Source organism: Molothrus aeneus, chromosome 2 (genome assembly GCF_037042795.1).
Source record: "Molothrus aeneus isolate 106 chromosome 2, BPBGC_Maene_1.0, whole genome shotgun sequence".
Lineage (NCBI taxonomy): Eukaryota > Metazoa > Chordata > Aves > Passeriformes > Icteridae > Molothrus > Molothrus aeneus.
Window position 1 is genome coordinate 26,399,186 of NC_089647.1, and position 25,457 is coordinate 26,424,642.

At 45.6% G+C, this 25,457-nt stretch overlaps 2 protein-coding genes across 2 annotated transcripts in view; one reads left to right on the plus strand and one right to left on the minus strand.

Annotated features, from left to right (window-relative positions):
• Positions 1-50: 50 nt before the first annotated feature.
• On the plus strand, positions 51-19,718 carry WDR3 (WD repeat domain 3). Its single transcript, XM_066572139.1, has 26 exons — positions 51-275; positions 1,658-1,867; positions 2,276-2,394; positions 3,344-3,422; positions 3,755-3,850; positions 4,974-5,087; positions 6,020-6,121; positions 6,242-6,339; positions 7,274-7,369; positions 7,716-7,946; positions 8,685-8,778; positions 9,109-9,210; positions 9,893-9,978; positions 10,393-10,528; positions 11,235-11,291; positions 11,972-12,072; positions 12,216-12,327; positions 12,442-12,576; positions 13,850-13,900; positions 14,108-14,173; positions 14,964-15,056; positions 15,611-15,658; positions 17,071-17,114; positions 17,569-17,697; positions 18,177-18,270; positions 18,891-19,718. The coding sequence occupies exons 1-26, from the start codon at positions 105-107 to the stop codon at positions 19,044-19,046; spliced, it is 2,820 nt and encodes a 939-aa protein (XP_066428236.1). The 5' UTR covers positions 51-104; the 3' UTR covers positions 19,047-19,718.
• Positions 19,719-22,212: 2,494 nt separating this feature from the next.
• The window catches only part of SPAG17 (sperm associated antigen 17), an 89,166-nt gene continuing 85,921 nt past the window's right edge, over positions 22,213-25,457 (minus strand). Inside the window, exons 47-48 of the mRNA XM_066569620.1 lie at positions 24,987-25,115; positions 22,213-22,339 (exon numbers count right to left, since the gene is read on the minus strand). Coding sequence (XP_066425717.1) covers positions 24,988-25,115 — 128 coding nt within the window. The 3' untranslated portion in view covers positions 22,213-22,339; position 24,987. The remainder of the gene's footprint in view (positions 22,340-24,986; positions 25,116-25,457) is intronic.

Here is a 25,457-nt window from a genome sequence, read left to right on the forward strand (position 1 = left end):
CGCCCGCTCTGACGCACTTCCAGCGCGGCGGGCCCGGAGCGCCGCACGTGTGGCGGCCGCGGCTCCTCCGTGCCCTCGTTCCCCGCATTGGCCGCGCCGCCGCCATGGGCCTGACGCGGCAGTACCTGCGCTACGAGCCCGCCGCGCTCTTCGGGCTGGTGGCCAGCGCCAGGGCCGGCGTGGCCTTCGTGGCGCTGCGCGGAGAGCGGGGCCGCTACGTGGCCGTGCCGGCTTGCGAGCACGTGTTCGTGTGGGACACAAGGAAAGGAGAGAAGGTGGGACCCGAGTGCGGTGCCGGGGCAGGGCTGGGGTGCAGCGTGAGGGACTTTTAGGCCGCCTGAAGCGAAGCGATTTGTGTTACTGTGCGGCGTTTGGAAGGAAGCGACACATGCACAACATCCCTGCCTCTTGGGAAGGCTGAGCACAGCGTGAGGTTAGGCTATGGAATGGGTCTGCAGCTCTGGCTGCCTCCTGGCCCAAGGTGCCGGTCTCTTCTAGTTCTGCAAGCTGGTCACTGGACTAAAAGGATCCTGCATTGTTTTCCTTTTGAGTAATCCAAAATATACTGCAGTGTTGGATGTTTACAAGAAAGCAATTGGTTATTTCTGTTTAAGGAATCTGTAAGGGTTCGTTGCGTTTGTTGAAATCCAACAGGTAGCACCAGCACACACCGAACAGAGGAGGCTGTGGATGATTTGGATCATGGGTATCTGGAATGCAGCAACTCTCACCTTTTGTTCTCCTTTGGTAGTAACTTGTAGCCATCAGTTGTTACAGGGAGTGGTGGTCTGCTGCTCTGCTCTTACAGTGAGAGTAATTTATTTTATCACAACTTGGTCTTAAAATGAATCTCACTGTGGATCCCTGTGAGATTTGCCTCAGGACCTCAGTTGTGGAAGAGTAATTGCTGTCGCAGTAACTGGAACGCTGCTCCTGGTTTAGCTGGCTGTGTGAATGTTCTTGTACAAATGTCACAGAGTTTGTGTTGTGGCTGTGGAACTGGGCATCCCATGTAAAAGCTGTATCCCATAGGGGGATTGTGAGCTGTAACTTTAAGGACTTTGCCACACACTGTCTCCTGTGAGATTCAGAAGTCACTGCAAGTACTACTGTCTGCTACACACTGAAATCTGGTTTTGTTTCACAGTCTCTGGAGTGCTGACTGCTGGTATGTTGTTCTGGAAATGTTTTCATCATTCTCAAGTTCTTGTGCAGTCTGTGGAAGAGCCACTCTGTCCTATACCTGAGAAAGGCCAGGCAAAGAGAGGATGGAGTCAGGAAGAAACTTTTCAACTTTTACTCTCAAACAATATTTCTTGCTCTCTGGTTCATAATATATGGACGCAGAAATTTCAGGTTCTGATTTCTGGGCTTGTTCTGCACTGGTTTCTTGAGAAATTGTTTCACTTCTAGCTGCTGTTTACCTTGGAAAATGGGGTTAACGATACTATATTTGGTGCAGGAAGTTGAAAAATGTACTTAAAAAGTGGCAGAAGCGCTCAGTTGGAAGTTCAGGAGAAGAATAGACTATATTTTCTCTGCTAAGTATCTGTCTCTGACATGTCATTTATCAACATTATGCATGTTTTGTCTAAGTATCTGACTCTGACATGTCATTTATCAACATTATGCATGTTTTGTCTCCTAAAAATTGCAGGTTCTTATCCTTAAGGGTCTCAAGCAGCAAGTCAGTTGCCTCTGCCCCTCTCCAGATGGGTTGCACCTGGCTGTTGGGTATGAAGATGGAGCAATCCGTGTCTTCAACCTCCTAAGTGGAGAATCAGCTATCACTTTCAATGGGCACAGGGCTGCAGTTACAGCCCTGCAGTACGACCACCTGGGTGGCAGGCTGGTGTCTGGCTCAAAGGTGAGGCTTTGACATCTGAGCATGACCCTGTCACAACCCTGAGATGCCCCTGGGGAAGGCTGACCTGCACTGAAGTGTTCAGTATTTTAAGTGTGGCTTCTGCCCATAGCCAGAGGATGGCAGTGAGAGGAGCTGGGGGAGCAGCAGGGGCTGCAGGCAGGAGTAGGGCATTGATAGAGCTGTTAAAGTGAAGAATCTTGTGAGATCAGGAATAGCAAAAGTGTCTCAAGCTGGGATGATGGTACATTGATCAGTCTGACTGCACCTCTGGGGAAGCAGTGTCCCTTGCATTAATCATCCTTGTGATTGAGAGTGAGAAAGTGTGCTCTCAGGTAATCTTTTCAGTCTCATGGCAGGAGTTTTGCAGAGACAAGGGCCAGTCCCATGGAGACACTCTCTGTGTTCCAGGATACAGAAGTCATCGTGTGGGATGTCATTAATGAGAGTGGCCTGTACCGCCTGAGGGGACACAAGGATGTCATCACTCAAGTCCTTTTCTTGAAGGAGAAGAACTTGTTGGTCACTTGGTGAGCCAGACTAAGAGAAATTGTTGATCAGGAAAGCAGGCGCGGTTGTACTTGCAATTTAGATATTCTGTGTGCTACAGCAGTTTGTATTTTCCTTCTTGTCTTGTGATATCTCAGACCCACCAGCATCTTTGAATATGATTTTGTCACATCCATGGATTTTTTAAGTCTGGTGCCTGAATCCAAGTCTTTGACCAACTGATATGGCCATACTGAAAAAGGTGTTTGGAAAAGGGTTTAAACTGTTGGTGAATCCATCAACTTAAAATTATTGTAACAAAGAATAGTGATAACATGTTCATTATGTATGTAACAGTTTTTGGGGTTTTTTTGGTTTATCTTGAAGAATTTAGTAGACTTACCTTCTGTATTTGTAATTCACACAGCAGTGTGACAGAAAAATTGCTTTCTTGTAAGCTGTAAATACACAAATTAATTAAAAGATAATAGGTTTTTTGTAGCTGATTTTAAGTTATTCAACCAAAAGAGCTGCAAGTTGATTGAATCCCTTTGATTTGTATTTGATAATTGATACCAATTGATAACAGGTTGACAACAACAATCACTAATGTTTTACTTTTTAATATGCCATTTACTAGCTTAATAGAAGAGTGCATGCGATCAGTCCAGTTTAAACTTAAAGCAACTTTCTTTTGCTTTTTATTTCAGATGGAAAAAGTAGTATTTTGTTGCTAGATCATACCTATTTCTTAAAGCAATTTCAGATATTTGCAGGTCAGCTTCAGTGACTTGACAGATATCTTTTTGCAGCATTGTTGTGCCTTTTTTGTTTGGCTTGTAAAATGTCAATGTTTGAGCAGCTGCTCTGTGATACATTCTGATAATTTTTAGATTTTTTTGTTTTAGATTTTTTTGATTTTCTACCACTTAGAAAAATGGTGAGCTCTGCAGTCTTTCCTTATGTCTGAGTTTTTCTTCTTTATTCCAGTGCCAAAGACACACTGGTGAAATGGTGGGATCTGGACACCCAGCACTGCTTCAAAACTCTGGTTGGACACCGAGCTGAGGTAAAAAGAGGTTGTGTGGAAACGTTGGGCTGGAGGGACCTGGGATGTCAGGGCTCACTCTGGGCTTTCCTTGCTTTCAGGAGTTGCAAGCTGGCACCATCATACATTTTACTTTCATTAGGCTTTAGGAGTGAGCAAACGAGAAACTTCCAAACATTTCAAGAGCTGTCATCAGATGCAGTGGGTGACAATTCCCATGCACATGTCCCCAGAGGAGGTCCCAGCTTGATCCATTCTCTATTTGGTTGCTGTTTAAATAGGTCATTTAAAGATGCTGTGCTTTTTTAATGATAGTTAAGGGAGTCAGTTCCTCACATTGTGTCTCTGGACAGGTCTGGGGCATGGCTTTGCTGTCCCAAGAGAAGCGTCTGATCACTGGGAGCGCTGACAGTGAGCTGAGGGTGTGGGATCTCACCTACATCCAGGAGGTAAGACATTCCCCTGTAACCCCTCAGCCCCCCTGCCCAGCTGCTTGTCTTTGAACTGAGAAAGAACTGGAACATGTTCAAATCTGATGGATGTTCTGGGAAACAGCCAAAGCAATGTCTTTGCTATCTGCAGGGTCCACAAGCTGCTCATGGGATGGGCTTTGCTGTTTCCTGTCTTTTGTGCTTTTAAGTGAAGCTGTGAACACTTCCAGAATGAGATTTCCACAGTGTGTCAGATCTTCCTGCCTTCCAACTTACTGTCTGGGTTTTGAAAGACAGGTGTCTGCTAAGGAAGGCAGGAGCCTCTCCTGAAATGGAAAATGTAAACCTCGTCCCTCCGAATAGCTATAAATTTTTAATTAAGGGGCTTTTAGGCAAAAACGTGGGAGGAGGAATAACAGTTCTTTATTAGGGAAGAAAATAAAAAAAAGATAAAATAAACAATGCAGTAAACTAAAACAACACTGACAGAGTCAGAATACGACTCGACACCCTGTGGGTCAGGGTGCTGGTAGCAGTCCAATTGGAATTGTGGCTGCAGTCCTCCTGCAGTGCCAGGTGTGGTTCTGTTGGAGCAGGGATCCTGTAGAAAGAGTGTAGTCTTCCTCTGAAGATCCAGTGGAAGAGGCAGCTGTTCTTCTCAGAAATCCACTGGAGAAGCCATGCAGGTGTTCCAGAATCTCAAGATTATATCTGGGTAGGAATGCTGGGCTCCTCCCTCCGTGCAGAGCATCTCACAATGGGATGCTATAGTTCTTATCAGTCATGCAGTGACATTCAGTAGCCTGTTATCAGCAGATGTCTCCCCTGAGAGAGGATTGGATGTGGAAGAGATAAGGAAAACTGCCCACAGAGCAGAAGACACCTGTCATACAGATGGCAAATAGAATACAATTTGCTTGGCAGTCTAGGATACTTACAGCTGAGGAAGACAGCCTTGTGGGTGGATGATAGTCATGGGAGCACATGGAGTGCTTGGTGCCTACAGGAATTCTGTAGGACACTCCAGTGTATGCTAAACAGTTGTATCTCCAGGGAAATGAACTGTGAGCCAGAAAGCACAATACTATAGCTCTTGAGGTTTAAGGTTCTCCTTTTGTTGGTTTTTTTTTCCTGTGAGCAGGTAAAAGATCCTGATGAACCAGAATCCAAAAAGAGCAAAGGGTCATCTTCACCTGGAGCGGAAGAAAAAACTGAAGAGGATGAGACCTTAGAGCTGGATGAGCATCCTGAGGAAGTAAGATCAGTTTTCTGTGCTGTCTCTGAACTGGTGTATCTAACCCCATTTGCATGGTTTATATCCCGAGTGTCATATTTAGCCTGTTTGGGAAAATGTGATAATTCTTGTCTTGTTCCATAACAACTTCCTCAGCAGCAGTTGCTGCCTCATCTACCTGCCAAACATCAGCAGAAGTATGTGTGCCAAAACACCCACAGATTTATTCTCCACTGACAGTTTTTCTTTCCTTTCTCTTTGAGAAGAACTAGCAAATGTATAAATTTAAACAGTGCTAATAGATCTCTTTCATCAAACATCACAGATATAAAATAGTTCCTTGCTGGTTTGCAGCTGCCAAGTTCAGTACTCATGCTCAGCTTTGCAGAAACTGAGAGGTCAGAGTTGCACTGCAATGAAATATGGTGTGAGATTGGATTGCAGAAAGCCATTCCCACTTTTCTGCTACTGGAGGAGACTTTACTGAATCTGTCTTTCTGGCAGAACTTTCTGGAGTACTGCTCAGATCTCAGGCTGCTTGTAGTTGTGATAGATACCTAACTTGGTTAATTAATTTTACAGCTCCCTCTCCAGAGGATTTCTCTCCCTTCAATGCCCTGTTTAGGAGTTTCTGTTCTCACCTCTGCTTCTTTTGACTGAACTCTGCTGCTCTGTCTCTTAAATGGATGTGGTTTGCCGATAAAATTAACTTATTCTTCTACTGAGACTGCCAATGATTATTTTCAGTTGAAATGCAACAAAACACAGGAGATAAGCTTGTCACTCACACAGATGCTTGTTTTGTCCCTTTATTATCCTTACCAGCTGTTCTGCCAGGACCCTTTAGGTTCATTTCCCCCTGCCCTTGACTTTTCTTGTCAGCAGGTTTCTTGAGTTTTCCTGAGAAGATCATTTGCCCTTTCAGACCCAGTTTTGTTCCTCTTTCCCTGTAGCGCATTGTGAAGTGCAGCAAGGCTGGATCCATCATGCGGGAAGGGAGGGACCGAGTGGTGACTCTTGGCACAGAGCGGATGGGCAAGTTTTTGGCCTGCCATGTGAGTAATGGGGGACTCTGCTACTGAGCTGTAGAGGAGGCTGGTAGAGAGCCTGGGTACTTTCTGTAAGGGCCAGCCAGGGGCTTTGCATACCTTTGAATTTGTCTCCTCTGACTCTAGGGAACAGATGCTGTTCTGGAAGTGTTCTCTGTCCTTTCTGAAGAGGAAATCCAAAAGAAATTGGAAAAAAAAATGAAGAAAGCAAGGAAAAAAGCCAAGTAAGTAATGTTTTGGATGCTGTCTGTGTCCAGAAGGCTCTAGAAAAACTCTTCATTGTGTAGCATTACACAGTGGTCGAAAACTCCAAGCTTCTGGCCATTCTCTTTGTGCTAGCTGTTGTATTTTGGGGTTGATCTTTCTGTGCATCCTTGTGCTTGTCTGAGCAGCCCTGTTCCCAGAGACTAAGGAAATACCTTTCTTTCTGAATCTTCCCTCTGAAAAAAGAAAGCTAAAGTGTGCAAAGAAATGGATATAAAAAGGGTTTTTCAGAGGTGCTCAGCTCTACCTGACACTGGTGTTTATACTGCTTGGTGCATCAAAGTAAGGTCTTGGTAGGCAATGCAGGAATGAGAGTTTCATCTGAGAAGTCACAGAGAATCTGATACTTCCCTTTCCTGTTTTACAGCAGGCAGAGATACAGGTGAGAGTTTTCTTAATGGTTACTCTGTGTTAAGTGTTTCTGTGTATCCTGGCACTTAACAGGTGCCTCAGAACAGGCCTTAGGGAGAAGTCTGGCTCCAGGGTAGAAACTAAAGCACAGGCCATCTGTCCAAATCTGCAAATCTGAAAATGCATTTTGGCAATGGCTGAGAGCTTTTGGTGAGTGATAGGAGATGAGCAGAAGCTGGTCTTGCTCTCAAATACAGCTTCTATTCTCTGTTCTGTATCCATCTTTGTAATGTGCCTTGTGTTTTGGCTCCAGAGGAGGAGGGTTTTTAGGGCAGTTTGTGTCTTTAGTAGTCTGCATACTGGCATGAACTTCACTGTCCACCCTTCACTGTCCCTATTCTTCAATGGGGTTAGCACTGCTGGATAAGAGGGAAGTTGTTTTCAGCAGGCTAAGTGGTTTCCTTATGTTTTCTGTGTTGCTATGTTAGTTTGTGTTGGCTGTGCCAGGTCATTTGACTCTCCTCCCTTATCTGACATTTCCAGACAGAGCTCTGAAGAGGAGCCTGAAAGGAGTGTGGAGCTGAGCCTGCAGGAAGAGATTCAGCGGGTCACTACCGTCAAAGCTTCTTCTAAAATCAAGTGAGTGGAAAGGCTTTGTAGAGTCTGATGAGTGGTTATGCAGCACCTGGGGAGAGCTCTGCATTGCTCAGTGCAGGCAGAGGAGGAAGAAGTTTCCCCCTCAATATATGTTTAGCTTGGAGCTGGGGAGAGGCCTGCTGTGATTTCCAGTCCATTCACACCTCTGTGGCTCAGTGTGTACTTGCTTGTTGGATGTGCTCTGTCCATATTCCTCTGTTTCAGTTGCACTTGATAATTTATCCCTCCAATACTTTGTCTTATTGCCCCTGTGTACAGCTCTGATTTTATCTAATCAAACAGGTCATATTGCCCCTGTGTACAGCTCTGATTTTATCTAATCAAACAGGTCATTTGACTTGATTCTCTCTCCAAAAGGAGAGCTGAAGATGGTACTGCTGCTCCAGAACAATGTCATTGAATTGTACAACCTGGACCTGTCAGCACAAGTGGCCCAGGCTGTCCGTGTGTCGAGGATAACCATTGGAGGCCACCGCAGTGATGTCAGGACGTTGGCTTTTAGCTCTGACAACATTGCCATTCTCTCAGCAGCTGCAGAGTCCGTGAAGATTTGGAACAGGTACGCAGTCTGGTTGTGTCAGTCTCCCAGAATTGAGGGATGCTCTGTTAAGAAAGGAAGTGATAAGAAAGAGGAGACAATGGAAAGAGATAAAACTGAGTGAAGGAAGCAAATAGAAAATTATTTTTCTTTTTTCCTTATTAGGGAAACTGAGAAACTATAAACCTAAAATTTCAACAGAATGTATAAACACAAAGGTCCTGCGTAGCAGTCAGGTATAGACTACTTTGCTATGGGTTTTTTCTGTTTTTAAATTTTTAATAAGAGATATTAACTGTTACCCTAAATAATCTGTTCTTTAGGGAACATGTGGGTTTCTTGGCATCTTATCTGAAGGATCGAGTATTAGACTGGGTAGGCTGTTGTGTTGATCTAGAGTTGTGTATTGATGTAGAGTGCTGTCCTAGTGTTTCTTGGGTGGTGTTGATTTCAAGCTCAGTTTCCTCTGAGTACACTATCTTACACTCCATCCCTTCCTGAAACACTGTTTAAAATTATGAGTTCTGTTCTTGTTCACAGCAGCAATAGGTCATGATGGTGGACAGCACAGTGGCATGTATAGGAAAACATTGTTAGCAGTAGTGCTGGGTAGTGTTTGGGTCAGTAGGACGGTGGTGGCTTATCTTCTGACCCCAGCTGAAAGACAGCTGTGGGTAGAGGCCACACTGGAGCATCTGTCACTGAGCAGGCCAGATTCTGTGGGTGATAAGAGGTTTTGGGCTCTGTCTTTGTCCACAGGTCGACGTTGCAGTGCATCCGGACGATGGAGTGTGAGTATGCGCTCTGCTCGCTCTTTGTCCCTGGGGATCGGCAGGTCATCCTTGGGACCAAGGTAAGGAGTGCCCCTCTGACTCCAGACTGCCCAGGTCTGGGAATGTGTTAGGAAAATGTCACTAAGGCAGCCTCACAGAAAATGCATTGCCTCTCCTGATCTGGAGCACTGCTCTGTTCCCAGAGTCATTACAGGACTCTTGTGGCTTGAGGTGGGAAGCAGAGTAGAGCTTTGGGAAGGCCCTGATGGAGGTCAGGAGTTTGGCTGTGTGTAACAGCCACCTAGTGAAGCTGGCTGCTGGGGGCATGGGTGGCAGGTTGCTCTTCTGCCAGGAGCTGTCATAGTTGTGAGCAGAGGCTGATTCTGCCTCTGTGATGTCTTTCTCCCCAGACAGGGAAGCTGCAGCTGTATGACCTGGCTTCTGGCAGTCTGATAGAGACACTTGATGCTCACGATGGGGCAGTGTGGTCTATTGCTCTTTCACCAGACCAGGTAACTCAGCCACCCTTAAAAGCATCATCTGCACATCTTTTCATGTAACTCTTTCCTATAGTACTGTGTTTGCACCATGGAATTTCTTTGCACTGCATGCTTTGTTCCATGGAAGCATGGAACTTCTCATCCTCAGAGGTGGAGGATGCAGCTGATAGTGTCTAATAACTTTCTAGTGGAATCAAAACCATAGCAAGAAATAATCTGTCTGAAATTCATCCACCCTACAGATGAAAACGTATGGGATAGATTTTACCCTCCTTCTTAATGTAAAATGTTGAACTGCTGTTCCTTTAGAAGCCTCTGTTGTAGGGTGGTGGTCAGGTGTGTGTTATCCAGTAACAGTGAGAGTCTCAAGCTGGTCACAAATCAGAAGCATATTGTTAGCTGCAGCTGAGATGACTGCTTTCCATCCCAGAGTTTCAATCCAGGTTTTGTTTTACATTTGAGATCTTTGTCTTAGCCCTCCAAAACAAGCTAGAGCTTTTGAAATTGTTTTTGCTGCTCAGGCAATGTGTGCTCTAATCAGAGCAAATGCTCTTGGTGGTGTCCACTTAATCATTAATGGTGTAGGAACGTGGGACATCTCAAAAACCTCCTCTATGTTGTCAGTTCCTTGCTGTAGTCTTTCTCTGGATGATAGGAACTAGTTTCACAGCAGCTTTCTTGTTCTCCCCTACAGCATGGCTTTGTGACAGGAGGCGCTGATAAATGTGTCAAGTTCTGGGAGTTTGAGCTTGTGAAGGATGAGAGCAGTGTTCAGAAAAGGTGAGAAGATAAACCTTGTGCCACTGTTGTTGATGGGTGCTTTGGCCTCTGCTGTGCACTGCAAGAACTGCCCATGACATCAGCGTGGGACACATGGAGGAGAGTGTGGGCTCACTGCAGTTTTGTGGAGACCTGAGCTTAGGTGGAGGAGGGCACTTGCTCATTCTGATGCCTTTTTGTGTGTGTGAGTTTAGTGTCTAATCAGGCTGGGCCTGCAGATCATTACTGTAAATGTAGCAGTGAAGTTCTTCTGCCACCAGAGCCTGCTTATTTCTAGTCCTGTCATAGTGAAGAATGAGGTGCTGCATGTTGGAATTCACTTCCTTTCCCAGAGTGCAGTGTGGGACTTGTATCCATTTCTCTTCCTAGTTTGTTTGCTTGGGTTACCAGTTGTTTTTTCCCTCTTGCTGCCAGGCTTTCCATGAAGCACGTGCGCGTTTTGCAGCTGGATGAGGACGTGCTCTGTGTGCGCTACAGCCCCAACCAGAAGCTGTTGGCTGTCTCCCTGCTCGACTGCACCGTCAAGGTTTTCTACGTTGACACACTCAAGGTGCATGACCAAACAGGGTGTGAGGCTGTGCAGGAAGGGATGTAACAGTAACCTGCAGGAATACAAAGGAAAAGTGTCTATTTTATGTGGAACATGCATTCTCCTTCAGGGGCCTGTTTGCTGGCAAACCTGACAGAACCATGGTTGTTCCACACTGGGAACTGGGAGATCCATTTTTCATTTAAAAAGTGTTCTGAGCCTACAGGTGGCAAGGTTCATTCTAAACCCTGCAGATGTGGTGGTACTCCAGATCTGTCAGGCACTGTGAAGGTGGGGGATGAATGTGTCTCATGTGGTGTTAAATAGGGCAAGGCAGAGGCAAAGCCTGTGGGAGGAGAACCTTCTTTGTGAGCAGTGTGTGGTGGATTTGTGAGCTGTGTATTAGCATATGAATGTTAGGGAGTGACACAAGACAGATTGGTGCTGGCAGTTATGTGGAGAGAAACAGAAATGAACTTCATTGACACTGATGATTGACACCAGAGTTACTTAGAGAGGAAACAGAGCTAGTTCAGCTTGCTTGGCTACTTCCATCTTCTCAGTTCTAGCCTCATGACCCTGCTGCTAACAGTGTTCAGGGCAAGAATGAAAGTGAGACAGTGCTAGAAAAACAGCTCCTGAGGCAGAGCAGAAGTAGCCTGGAGCTTGAGATTTGCACACCTCTCTACCCAGCATGTCTAACTGAGTCATCTTTCTTCTGCTTCAGTTTTTCCTTTCTCTGTATGGACACAAGCTGCCAGTGCTGTGTATGGACATCTGCTATGTAAGTATCATTAGGGCTGTGTAACTTGGGACTGTGGTGGTATGGATGAGTGTGAGAGCCTCTGCTGGCATCAAGGCCCCTAGGATCAAGCTTTCTTGTCACCTCCTTGCTCGTGACTTAGCAGTTTCTGGGTGGGACACAGCAAGCCCTGTCTTATTCTGCAGTCCTGTGCTCACTGGAAGGGGTATCAGAGTTGGGGACATGACAGAACTGACCCTGGGGCATTTTGTGAGTGGAAATCCAAATGCTGTGATGGTCCCTTGCACTCATTGTAACAGGTACAGCCTGCTTTCTGCTAAAGTTGCTGTGTGAGGGGAGCCTGAATTGTTAGTGGGAGCAGAGGGCAGGTGCTGAGAGGAAGCAGCCTCTTTGTGCCTGTTCATTCTTGGGCTGCATCTCGCTCTGAGGTGTCTTTGGAATGAGGCTCATTGAAAGCCAAGAAGAATGTCAGGATATAGCCAAATACCTGCAGAGGGTCAGAGGAGGGCCAGAGTGCTGTCAGTGGGCTGTGCCAGTGCCAGAGCATGGGCCACTGGGAAGGAGGTGGAGGGATCAGGGGGCCACATTTCAGGAGCCAGATGTCTGCCTACTCAGCAGTGCAGCATCACTGGGGCAGCAGCAGTTCCTTGTGGGGCTGCCAGATAACTCCCCACACCCCCTCTCTCTTTGTTGCTCTCTAGGATGGGACTCTAATTGCAACTGGCTCTGCTGACAGGAATGTGAAGATTTGGGGCTTGGATTTTGGGGACTGTCACCGTTCTCTCTTTGCCCATGATGACAGGTTAGTCAAATCCTACAGCATCTTTGGATTGTGGACTTGTCTCAAGGAGTTGTGATCCAGCAAGATGTCTTTTATCCAGCATAGACAGGGGGAATTCTGCAGTGTTCCCCAAGTGGGTAAATTTGAGCCTTTTTCTTTTCCAGCGTGATGTATCTGCAGTTTGTGCCCAAATCCCATCTCTTCTTCACAGCTGGAAAGGACAACAAGATTAAGCAGTGGGATGCAGATAAATTTGAGCATATCCAAACACTGGAGGTAGGAAGTTTTGGAGTCTGTTGAAAGGAAGCATTTTCCCTGCATGAGCAGGATTTTCCTCATGGGTGGAAGTTGGGTGATGTTGATGTCATAGCTCTTCTGTCATCTATGCAGGGGCATCACCAGGAGGTTTGGTGTTTGGCACTCAGTCCCAATGGAGACTATGTGGTGTCAGCATCCCATGACAAGTCCCTGCGCCTCTGGGAAAGGACAAGGGAACCACTGATTCTGGAAGAGGAGAGGGAGATGGTGAGAGTTGCATCTTTCCTACCAAAACTACCTTCCAGACCTTTTTTTCCCTTGGTCTTCAGTGGCTTTCTGCATGTCTGTTGCTTACAGTCTTTGACATTCTATTGTGTGCCTTTCAGCACAAATATGTTTGGGCGGCCGTTCAGCAGGTGGCTGATGGAGAGGGATGGAGAGCACTGCTCCTGTTAAATGCAGTTTGTCCCTTTTCCAGCTGTGAGAGGTCCATCCTGTCTCAGTACCAGGCCCCAGAGCTCAGGGATGCTGGAAGAAGCCCCTTTTATATAATTTGAGCATGTATTGGGAAGAATCATAAATTCAGAAGGACTTCAGTAGGAAGGAAAATCTGGAGGTCTCTAGTCCAACCTTTTGTTCACTGCAGGATGATCTTAATGCTGTATCAGACTGCTTAAAGACTTTCCTTCATACACTCACATCTCCAAAGAAATAGATTTTCCAGACTGAGCACCTGTTCCAGTATTGAGCCACCATTGGGGTTGGCCAATGTGTTAGTTTCACGTGTCCAATCACAGATTCCCTTGGAACAGTTTGTAACTCTGCCTTTTTGCTAGATCCCTCAGAGAAGCCTGTTCCTGTCACTTCTTCCTAAGGCAGTTCTTAATCCACAGTGACAGGGGAGGAGGCAGAAATGCAGAAGCAGGAGTGGATGAGAAACCTGCAATAGATGTTTGGGGGTTTTTATCCCAGCCTGTTTGCAAGAGCTGACCCACACACTGTACCTTGATGCCATGTGTTTGGTAAAAGGAGAGATAGCTCTTTTCCAGATTCCAGAAAAATTTGTTTTGGGTCAAATTTGAATAGCAAGGTGGGCATAAATACGTGAGTAGTGAAGTATGCATAACATAATTGATGCCCTTTCATGTGAGAGATGGCAGACCAGAGACTCTTTCCTTTTGCAGCCCAGGACAACCCTGGGACTTTTCTAGATTTGTTCCCTCTGTGTTGTGTGGCTGGTGAAAGGTGTGGTGCTGAGCTGTGGTGTCTGTCTCAGCTTGGTGGGATCCTGAAGGGCTGTTCCTGCACCCAGAGCAGAGACCTGGATTTCTTTCTCTGTGGGAGATTCTGAAGTTCACTGTGGGGTTGAGACCAGGAACAAATGGGCATTTTGCCACTGGCATTGTTGGACTCTGCTGATTGGTCCTGGTTTTGCAATGGGCTGCATGAAGCCCTCCAGGTTGTCTTGCTCAAATAGTCTGGAAGGGACTTGCACCCTTGCCTTACTGCTGTTAATATGTCGTGTTCTCATCCTCTGTAGCAACGAGAAGCTGAATATGAAGAGAGTGTGGCAAAGGAAGAGCAGCCTGTGGTGAGTTGCACCATCTGAATGTGTGTCAGTCTGACTGTACAAACTCTGGAAAAGCTATTTCTGTAAGAGGCATGGAAGAGGTATCAGGGAGAAAGGAACATTTTCTTGCTTTGAGGCAGTGCAGGGGGGAAGGGGGTGCTGAAGCTGTGGCTGCTCTGTGGTGCTGTGGAAGGATGGAACTGCAGTTCTGTATTTTGTATTTTGTAGGTGGCTGGAGAGAGGCAAGGAGAGACAGGGCTGGCAGGAAAGAAGACCATTGAAACCATCAAAGCGGTAAGGTGCTGTGGCTCTGCCAGCGTGGCTCTGTGCCTCAGCAGCCTCTCAGAGGGGCTCTCATGGGGTCATAGCATCAGTTTGGATGCTATGGGACAGATTGCTCTTGCATGCACAGGCAGTCTGTCCTGCTCAGAATCTAACAAGGGAGGGTTTTGACTCTGGAGAGTCACACACCAGGAATTCTTTCCTCCTGAGAGGAATGAGGTGTGGGATTCCTGCAGCTGCCTGTCACATGTGGAACAGACAGAGCTGCTGTTCTTGCCCTCTGGGGTTTGCATCCCAAAGGAGCAAAAGGCAGCTGGGGTGTTCTCAAGGCATTAGGGCTCTCCCTGAAGGGCTGTGCCATCCAGTGGGGTTCTGTGGAAGGTGGAAATCTATTGTGGTGCTTGATGTGGGAGATGTACTAGGAAGATGTGGGGTGGGTAATTCCATGGCTGCAGATTTCAAAGGTTTGCTGATTTTCAGAGGAAATCCTAAATCTGAATAGTCTAAATGGCCTGACCCTGGCTCATGCCTCAAAGAGACACTGCTTGGGGGTGGTGGTCAAAGCAACACCTGAAGCTGCAGCAGAGAGCATGCAGGGCAGTGGGGGAATGTGAATGGTGTGTGACATCTTCAGGACATGACTTGTGTGTTCGGGGTAATGGTGCAATCTGGAGTAGAGGTTAGCAGGGGAGATGCCATGTGGTGCTCTGTGTCAGCACCTCTGCTTCCACCTCCATGTGTCCAGCTGAGCTTTATCCTGGCTTGTCTGGTGTCACTGATGTGCTGTTCTTGTGCTGCACAGGCTGAGAGGATCATGGAAGCTATTGAGCTGTACAGAGAAGAGACTGCAAAACTAAAGGAGCACAATGCCATATGCAAAGCTGCAGGAAAAGAGGTAAAAGACTGAGGAATGTAAAAATCCCCAGGTGTATTGGGCATATCCTTCCAGCTCAGGTGGAAAGACTGAGCATGCAGATAAAGACTGAACAGCTGAAAACAGCCGACATTTGCTCAAATCTTTTGGAGAACTAAATGGCATCATGCATGGGGCATAATTAGGGGTTCTCTCCAATGATCTTTATGCCTAAAGTCTTACCAGTATATAGGTTTTGTCCCTGGAAGAGTGTGCTGCTGCAGGTTCATCCTCAAGCCTCAACTTTTCCTTCATCTCAACACTCCTTGCTGAGTAAGGGGCTGTCATAGAAGTGGGAAAAGTGACAAGAAGTGGAAGGAAATTCATCCATGTTTGAGTTACTCATATATGTCTGAGAATGAGATTGTCTGATGGCTTCACATGAGGCCTTCAGCAACATTCTAGGGAGGGTGGAGGTGTGGGAATTGCAGGAAGACACTCAGTAAAAGCTCTCTTCTACTGTGGGTAAAAGTTTGCTCTGAATATGTGTTTATACTCACACACCTGCCTCATTCTAACCCATTGTGTGTCTCTAGGTTCCCTTCCCTGTCAATCCCATTCTCCGTGCCTATGGAAATATTACAGTAAGTGGAATGCCCAGGCCACAGGCTGTAGTCTATTCTCAGCTGGAGTGGGGCTGGTTGATTTGCTGGCTGAGCCAACATGCTGGGTTGCTGTGGGGCAGGACTGCTTAGTTCAACTTTTTTTGCTTGTGAAAAGTGAATATAATTTAGGTTTTCTTTTTTTTTAATTTATTTTGCTATTTTTTTATTTTTATTTTTTAGCATCATACATGTGTATTACAAAGGTTTAACCCTGTCAAACAGGGTTAAACAACCCTGATGGTAGCCATGACTTTATGATGTTCCTTGTCATGAGCCAGGGGTTTACAGTCTCCTCCAAGATACAGGAAAGCTAGTTCAAACCTTTCCCAGGTTTATTTATGTGGTGTTGCTACAATTACTGTTGTTGTTCCTATTCCTGCAGTGTTTACATTGAGAAAATTCTGAATGGAAGTTCAGTGCTCGGGTATTGCCGGCTAGAGCTGGTGCCCTTATTCATTCATGTCATACACAACAGTTGTCACTAAATTCTGTGGGTTTTTGACATATTACAAAATAGGCAGGCATGGATGTGTGGATTTCATTGATAAATAAAAGTCCACTACTCTGAGTAGATTAGTTTTTGTTTTTCTGGTTTATTCCAGTGTGCACTCCCAGACTGTGTTTTTTAAGTACCTTTAGGAATTTCCCTGTTTTTTCACTCTCCCCTTTTCATGCAATCATACAATGGCTTGGATTGGATGGGACCTTCAAGATCATCTGGTTCTAACCCCCCTGCTCTCGGCAGGGACATCTCCCACTAGATCAGATTGCTCAGAGCTGAATGTCAGTGCCAGATGAAACAGCCTTTGTCTTCCTTCTAATTACCTGTAATCACCTTGCAAGAGCCCTTCTGTCCCTTCCTCCATGATTATAGGTCTATTTAATTATAAGTTGGATAGACTTAACAGAAGGGATTGAAATCTTATGTTTTAGTAGTTAGAGGCACTTTTCTTTCCCAATTCCCAGCTCTGCTCTGGAAATTCTTTCCTGTCTGCCAAACTCTTCCAGCAGATAAACAGGAGTAGTAGGAATTAAGTCTGGGAGATTAGTTTGTATAAAGTTTTTTATATATAATTTGTTGTACCAAACTTTTTGTCCAATTTGTACAAGATTGATTGACATAAATTGAGATGACTTAGCTGATTAAATACAAATTTGATTTTTCACAATATTTTTCACCAGTGTAGAGTATCCTGAGAACACTGAGGGAGAACTTCTCAGAGTGGCAGATGATTGAAGCTGAAAGGGTTTCCTCTTTGTTATATTCAGTTTGATGTGTCTGTCTCACAAGATGAGATGTTGTGTTTTTAACTGTGTGAAATGGACCTTAGGGCATGTTGGTCCTGGAATGTTTCTTATTAATCAGGGCTGGTGTCTTTCCTCTGTTGCAGCCTTCTGCCTACGTGCTGGAAGTTTTCAAGAAGGTCAAGTCGAGGTGAGTCCCAAGAGCTTCATTGCTGAACAGATTTGTGACTGAGTGTTGGGTTTCTAGGCCTAGGACTGGCTGGGGTCCTTGAGTAGTCTCATGCAAGGTATGGGCAGTGCTAGAGAGTCTGGAGTCAACTGTTTCCAGCAGCCTCTTTTGGAACACGCATGGAACTGGTGAATGGGAAGTGTGGGCTGAAGCTTCTGGATGTGGGTTGGCTGCTTGGAGATGTACAAGTATCTGGAGAGCAGTTTGGGGATGCTGAGGAGGGAAGGCTGTGTACCTGCTCCCTGTGCCACAAGATGCCTGGGCTGTGCAGATGCAGGGCAGTCATGAAGCAGCTGTGAGAAATGCTTAGCACAGCTGAGTACCAGAACCCACCTATGTGGATGTGTTTCCTGCTCATCTGTAGCAGTGGAGTGGCTGAGACCAATGCTTGTGTCCCTTTGCTTTTTCCCCTCAGTGAGCTGGAAGAGTCTCTCCTGGTGCTGCCTTTCTCCTATGTCCCTGACCTGCTCAGACTTTTCAATGAATATATTCAGCAGGGCTCAGATGTTGAGCTTCTGTGCCGAGCTCTCCTCTTCCTGCTCAAGTGAGTCCTTTATCTGCCCAGACAGGATCTGGGCTTTCTTCTGAGTCTCTGAAACTCTTGGGAAGCATCCTTGGGAATGAACACATGGTCTGTGCAGGAGATAAGGAATCTCTGCAGCCCGCAGTGAATGGTGTGTGAGAATGAACTGCTTGGATGCAGAGTGCTGACATGCCTGGATGGGAATGCTGGTCCTGGTGGCTCAAGTCTCACTGGGATGAGAAGATCCCACATCAAGTCTGATGAGGCACTGTTGGTGGCACAGAGTCACTGTGGAGCCTGTGTTCTCAGAAAGACCTTCCCCCTGAACCACTGTTAAACTTAAGAAAACAGCTTTTCCAGATAATTTTGTCCATGTTCAGTGTCTGGGGAAGACTGATTAAAAAAAACCCTGTATGTCCAGAACATACAGAGGTTCAGGAGAGGGTCTTTGTGATGTTTGTAATAACGATTCTGCAATACACTGTCTGTTTTGTTCCCAGGATACATTTTGGGCAGATCACAAGCAACCAGATGTTGGTGACAGTGATAGAAAATCTGAAGAAAACCACCATCTCCAGAGTCAGTGAGGCCCGGGTGAGTGTTGCATCCTCCCCTTTTCCAGGATGTAGAATAATGGGATGAGGCAATGTTTGTGAGCATGAGTTGTCTGTGGTGTCCAGTGGGGAAGCTGGTTGGTGATCTGAGCTCATTTAAACCATTCTCTTTTGCAAATAGGCTGCCTTTTCCCTATGTTCCTCCTCATGTGAGAATACCCCAGTGGTGAGCTTATACTTGTGCTCCCTGCTTCATTTGCACTTGGTTTCCTGATACATGTGCTTGGATCTTGGCTCGCTAGTTTCTAAATATGTGGGAGGTAAAGTAACTCCCTGCTTCTCTTGGGTTTTCTGTGGGCTGCTACCTCAATGCAGACTCTGCATTTTCCCAGAGGAAGCTTCAGGTGCCTGCCAGCAACTTCTCTTTCAGAAAATGTGGTGGATTATAGCTGCTCTTAAGAGAGGACTGTGGGGAACTGAGTGCAGGACTGGCTGTTCTCCTGGTCAGATGAAGTTTACATTTAAACTAACATTGCTTTCTTTAAATCTGTGGATTGTCTTCTTTTCATCATCTCTTAGTAGAGGGTGGCCAGTGCAGGACTCTGCACCCTAGCTAGCTTGGGATGTGCCTCACAGTGTGGTGCTGGTCTGTCTCTGCAGGATGTGCTGGGATTCAACATGGCAGGGCTCCAGTTCCTGAAGAGGGAGATTGAGGCCAAGGAGGAGGTGACATTTTTTGCTGATGCTACTGAACGTTTTGAGGAGAAGAAGAGAAAAAGGAAGAAGAAAGAAAAGATGGTTCTTGCAGTGCTCTAGCATTTGCTGCCCAAGACCCAGAGCACCTGGATGGACTCATGTAGCCTCACTGCTGACCATGGAAGTGTTCTTGTGGCTGAACATCTGTGATGATGTCCCGTGGCTGGGACAAAGTCTGTCCCCTCCACATGTGGTGTAACCCAGCATGTAAACCCAACTCAGAATGGTTGTCTGTGAGATGGACTCTCCAGTCTGCTGCAGATGGATGCCTTTGGACTCTTTCTGAGGTGGCTGGCAAAGGCATGTGCTCTTCCTCTAGTGGAATGCCTGTTAGAAATGGAGTTGATTTATTCTGGGATCAGCTCATCCCGGCAGCATTCATTTGATGGAATCCAGCACAGGTACTGCTGGTGAGACCATGCCTTTATCCAGGATTAAAATCCTGGCAGGATTTTTCACTGACACTTGCTGGTGGCTTGTGGCCTGTGGAAAAAGCTCTGTGATTTCTGCTGAAGTGTGAGGACTTGATCTACAGCCACTCACTCTTTAGTGGGACAGGGAGGAACATGGCTGCACTCTATTAAAGGCATATTTATATTTGCTTTGTGAGACAAGTTTGTTCATAGTGTTTTGTCCTGGTATTTCCTTTTGTAAATCCTCAGTTGCCTTGGCCTGTGTATCTGTTTTCAAAGGATTTTTTACAGAGAATAAAATCAGTGGGAGCAAATGAAAGGCCATCCCAGATTGTGTTTTTCTGGAGAGCTGGCAGACCAAGTGTGAGAAGCCTGGATTGTTTGCCTTTTACTTGCTCCAGGCTTTAGAAATTGCACTGATTGGTTGCAATGTTGTCCTGTGTCAGATAAAATGATTTATTTTCACAGCAGGGGCAGTGGGGCAGAATGGAGTGAACAAGTCTCTGCTGCTGTTATTAATTTATAGCACATGCTGTGTCTTTTTCACCAATAGTCAAGTGACTGGTTTGGGGGATGTCGTGGGGGCTGCTTCCAGATACTTTGCTGAGTGTTGGGCTCACGTGTCTGACTTAGGTACTCAAAGCTGAATTTCTAACTTGAGTTTCACATGGATTTTTAGTTGCATCCCAGTTGTGGCTGACTGCTGTTTTTGACTCAGGCTGTCTATTACTAGCAATTATGCAAAAGGCCAGCGGTTCAGTTGGTCATTCTCCAGGCAGCACCTCAGGTGTAACAACCATACCTCGGTTGTTTGTAAGTGACTGTCAGGGGATGATTGTTCACTTGCCTCTTCAGAGTCTGGGTGATTCACAGGAGCACATTGTGCTCCATTTCCAGGTGGTTCTCCGACTCTATAGAAATGGCAACCTTCATACAGCTCTGCCAGTTGTTCCACTTGAATCACAAGTTTCATCCATATCTGGACAGATATGAAATCATAGGGGCACCTGGAAACAGCTACATTCAAACATGTGTCTATCCTGACTTATGCTGTTCTATTTCATTTTATTCTGTTCTTTTGCTTTACTACTCCCTCATAAGAGGGAGAGTAAATAGACCCTCATAAGTCTACCCTCTGTAAGTAGTAATAGACCCTCATCAGAGGGATTACTAGGAGGAAGAGGATGCACTGTAGGATGATATATTTTGTTGGTAAAGTCAGTTGACATCTGTTATCCACATTATCTGCTGCTGAAATGGGCCAGCCCGCTGGAAAAACAAGTGTTACAGATGGAGAGCTGGCTTGTGACACCACAACGCACCCTCAGCTGAGATGACTGAGGAGAGAGATGCCAAAACCAGGTACCAAAAGGGGAAGGCTAGCTGTGCTTCTGTTACCCTTAGTGACAGGGAAATAGATGTTATGGATGCTGTATAATGAACTGCTGTTTGATGATCCCCTGGGAGGCCTGGAAGAAAAAATCATGGCCATGGGCACATGAATTCAGGGACTGATGGGAAGTATGTAAATGGTGATACAGAAGAGTAGCTTGGGATGCAGTCATCTTATAATGACAGGTATCCTCTCATCTAATTTGGAAGAGGTGGAATTCCTACACTTTTGTATCTATTTGCTGTCACTGGTGTTAGGGAAGAATCCTTGGAGAAAAGGTCTTTCAGGTGTTGAAAAGTTGTCTCTCCCTAGCTGCTGACACAGGCTGCCTTCTTGAAGTTTCCCTCTGGTTCTCTGATTTTTATCACTTGTGACGGGTCTGTACTAATGCAGTACTTGGGTGGCTACTGACAGAGCCCAGCATGTGCTTTAAATGGAAGAGGTCTGTCCTGTGCCAACAGTCCTCTGATAGGAATTTTAATATCCTTGGGACATCAGTTTGCCCTTTCTTGGGTGAAATTCCCTAGATTTACTAACCTGAGCGGGAAAGCACTTTCAAGTACAGGGCAAGCTTAAATCTGTATTATTAGAATACATGTCTCACCTAACAGTGTGGATGTGAGGGTTCAGAACTGGCATTCATATTTCACACTGGTGAAAGCTGCTGTTAATGGCCAATCATGGGATCCTCAGTCACTGTGTTGTGACAACAAATCATCTGCATGTATCAAGAAAAATTCCTCATCTCTCTCAGCATGTCACATGTTGGAAAAAGGATGAAGCACAAGAAAGGACCTTGTGAGAAATGAATCCATAAACTAGAAGCAGAGCCGCACTTGCACACACAAATGTGGTGGCTCAAAAAGAGCCTGTGACCTTTCTTTTAGCCATTGTTGTGTAGGTGGGAACAAGGAGGGGCAAAAGACCATCTGTGGCTCAGTGGCTCAGTCTCTTACTATGAAGAGAGATGAGCAGGTGAACATTTGAAGGTGCTCATGTGTGACTGTGAACAAGAGGGTGTAAGGATCCCTCTCTTGTCAAGTGTAACTTTGTGTTACCCCATCTGGTATGTGCAGCTTATTAAAGGTAGGTGAGCACACAGAACGTTCAGCCTGTGACTGTGAAAGCAAACAGAAACTTAGGAATTAAAAGACCAGAGCAGGTCAGCAGCTCCTGAAGACTCACAGTTGACTGTGTTGAAACCCAGTGCATTTCCAGTACTTGAAAAAGATTTCAGGTGCCTCAGTGCATGTTATTAGAAACCTAATCCCTTTTAAAAAAAAACTTTGTGGGAACTGTCCAGCACTGCTCTGTAGTAGGGTTGAAATACAGCAATCTTTCCACTGTTTACATTTCAGACAGCCATGTCAGGAGATTCTGCAACTTTTGGACCACCTTTTCCATTAACAGGAAAAAGGCAAAATGTTTATCTCATTTAATCTGTTTAAATGAATGGAAAAATTACACTGGATGTTTCCATAAGGTTGAACTAAAATCTAGGTATTTAAGTGTTGCTGATCTTCATGTTGATCTTCTTGGGCTCTAACCTGTAGTGGAAGAAGACAGAAAATTAACATGAATGGAAGGAAGAAAAAAATGAAGAAATCCCAGCTCCACCTTTGTACAGTTGTTGAACCAAACCTAAAAATTATGTCCAGATTCTTTGGAAGAGTGTTGTGTGAGCACTGTGATTGCTACAGACTCTTCAGATTTGGCCTTTTGCTGTTGGAAGGGAACAACAACATGAGATGGAGATCTTACATAGGCTTAAGTAGATTAGGGGCTTGCTTTTATTGCACAAAGTGATTGGTACAAAAATCACAACCACACGTTCAGGATGGACAGTCTTCTTAGGAATGCTGAAGACTTTCATGGGCAGCTTCCTGTGTGGTATTTAATTCTGAGTATGTTAAGAGAATCTTTTTGAAATGTTTCAAATATTGATGTGAAATAACTAAAGAAATTAATGAGATAGGACTAAGTTTGGTCAGGTCATGCTTGATCAGTGATTTTTGCTTGTTGGTCTCTGCTAGGAGGATTGGCAAATTTGTGATCAAGGTTAATATTGCAGGGAGGTTTCTAGGTCTCAGTAGAGACAATCACTGGCTCTGGTGATAACCACCTGGGGAGGTGATAGAAACTTAGAAAGTTCTCAGGGTACCTCTGCAGTGACTTGACTGTTTCTGTTCGGGGTGGCTGAACAAGACTATTTAACCAATAACAGGATTTAACCCAGGAGTGTCAGTGTTCCATGTTTTGTGAGACTAAACCAACCAATCCAGAGCTCCTTACTATGTCTGAGATGGATATGGTTTTGAGTCCAGGAGACTTGGAGGGGAGGAATGTTCAAAGAGGCATTGGGTACAGTTGTTTGGGTAGCATGGGATGGCTGCAGCCAGCTTCAGTAGGAATTGTTAATCAATTCACAAAACGACACTGTCAGAGGAGAAGGGAGGTTTGGCTGTGGTGACAGCAGCTATGATTAGCTGGATTAGACATGTGAGAGGAGAATACTGTGTAATTAATTTCTCTCCCTTTGTACTTGTCATGGAAGATTGTCCTGATCAGAACTTCTCTTGGGACTAGGGGTGTCTCACTAAAATGTGAACTGACTGGGTGAGTATTCCTCTTAGGTTTCAACATGGAGTGAGAGAAGTTTGTCTAAACTTCCTTCATGATGAGCTCCAGGTTGTAAATCCCTAAGGTGGAAGGATTAAACCAGTTGTTTTTCTAGACTATAATTGTGTGTTACTTTGGGGGTAGAATTCCACACTGGAAAAGGTAAGAAGATATTTAAACAGGAAAAAAAAGCTATACTTGATGTATACTGGGCAGTCCTAAAGCAGCAGTCAGAGGTACATGTCTGTGAACTTTTTGAGAACTGACTGATGTGGTCACTTTTCTTTTTCTCCAGAGGAGAGGAATGAGATACAGATGGAATTTCTTTGCTGATTGGTTGGGTAACTTGGCAGGCTTACAGATGTTGAGGATGAAAGAAAAAGATGATGTCAATCTTACACATATGAAGAAAACAGGGACTGTTCAGCTGAGGAGAGACATCCATAGGGTTTTCTGTTTATGAGCTGTCACCATCAATTGTGTTGTGGAGTGCCTGAGCTCACGGGGGTGAGGTGAACACCAGCCTAATGTTAAACACGTTGACTGCTGGTTTGTGAGAAATTCCCAGTAAGGTTTTCTTGTCCTCTGGGAAGACTTAACCCTTCTAAGACACTCTTAGAAAGCATCCAAAGGAGAGCTACAAAGATGGTGAAGGGCCTTGAGGGGGAGTGTGAGAAGTGGCTGAGGTCACTTGGTCTGTTCAGCCTGGAGGAGACCGAGGGGAGAGCTCATTGCAGTCTGCAACATCCTCACAAGGGGAAGAGGAGGGGCAGGCACTGATCTCTCTGCTGACCAGTGACAGGACCCGAGGCAATGGCCTGAAGTTGTGTTAGGGAAGAGTGAGTTAGGATATCAGGAGAAGGTTCTTCACCCAGAGGGTGGCTGGGCACTGGAACAGGCTCTCCAGGGCAGTGGTCACAGCATTGAGCCTGACAGAGTCCAAGAAGTGTTTGGACAATGCTCTCAGGCACAGCGTGTGATTCTCAGGATGTCCTGTGTCCTTTGTGAGTCCCTTCCAACTCAGGATATTCTGTGACTCTTCATGTAGACTGAATCTGTAAGGCTACAGAAATGTGCTGTAGGAAACTGTGTGTGCAGAGTTGTATGTATTTGCACTTGTCACATTGAGGCTGCCCTATCTGTAAGACTCCTGCCCCTTATTAGACTTGCTGTCAGTGTCAATGGGTCTAACCAGTAAGACTTGGTTACAGAAAGTGAAATATGTTAAAGAGAAGCTGATTTATTAGGGTTTAACTGTAATAAATCCAGCTGCCAGGAAGTTCAAGGATTTATTTAATGTGGAGACAGTAAGTGAAGGATTTGGGACAGGACTGAGGAGGCTTTGCTGTGAGTGCCTCTGCTGAGCTGAGCAGTTGTAATAACCTGCAGTTCCCTTGTAGTGAGTGCTTTGGTTAATGTCATCCAGTGTTTCCCTTCTCTTGTCACAGTAACCAAGTCAGTGTGCCAGGTGCATCATTTGCATGAGCTTTGTTCAGAATGCTGCTGATGAAGTGCAGAGTAGGTAAAACAAGTGTACTGTAATTTACAGCTGGTGTCACTGCATCCAGTACTTACACTAACTACGAAGCTTTCGTGGGAGTGTAATCCGAAACCGCGGCCTGGGGCTTGGAGGAACTTCCTGGACGGCTGCTGCCATCCCTCCCTGGGGGAATCCTTCGGGGCGGCACTTATAAATGTCAGTGGCTAGCACGGGTGGAATACCACGTTAAGGATCTAACCATTTTATTTAAATAAACATACCAATGTTTATTTAAGCAAAATAACCTGTGGAGGTAGGAATGAATTCTGGAAGTAAGGCTGTGAAACATCTTGAATCTGGACTAGTGTCCTCAGCTCAAAGATTAAAGGAACAGCTAAAATATGGGGGGAGGGCACGTGTTTTGGAGGCTGGTCTGCAACTGTGTCTGAGGACTGGGTGAGTGGGAACAGAACAGCAGCTGGTTTTGCTGCTCTGCCACTGGTCCTGTCTAGATCAGTTCTGCAGTTATAGGCATGAAAGGTTTCTTTGGGTCGATGCAAGTAAAT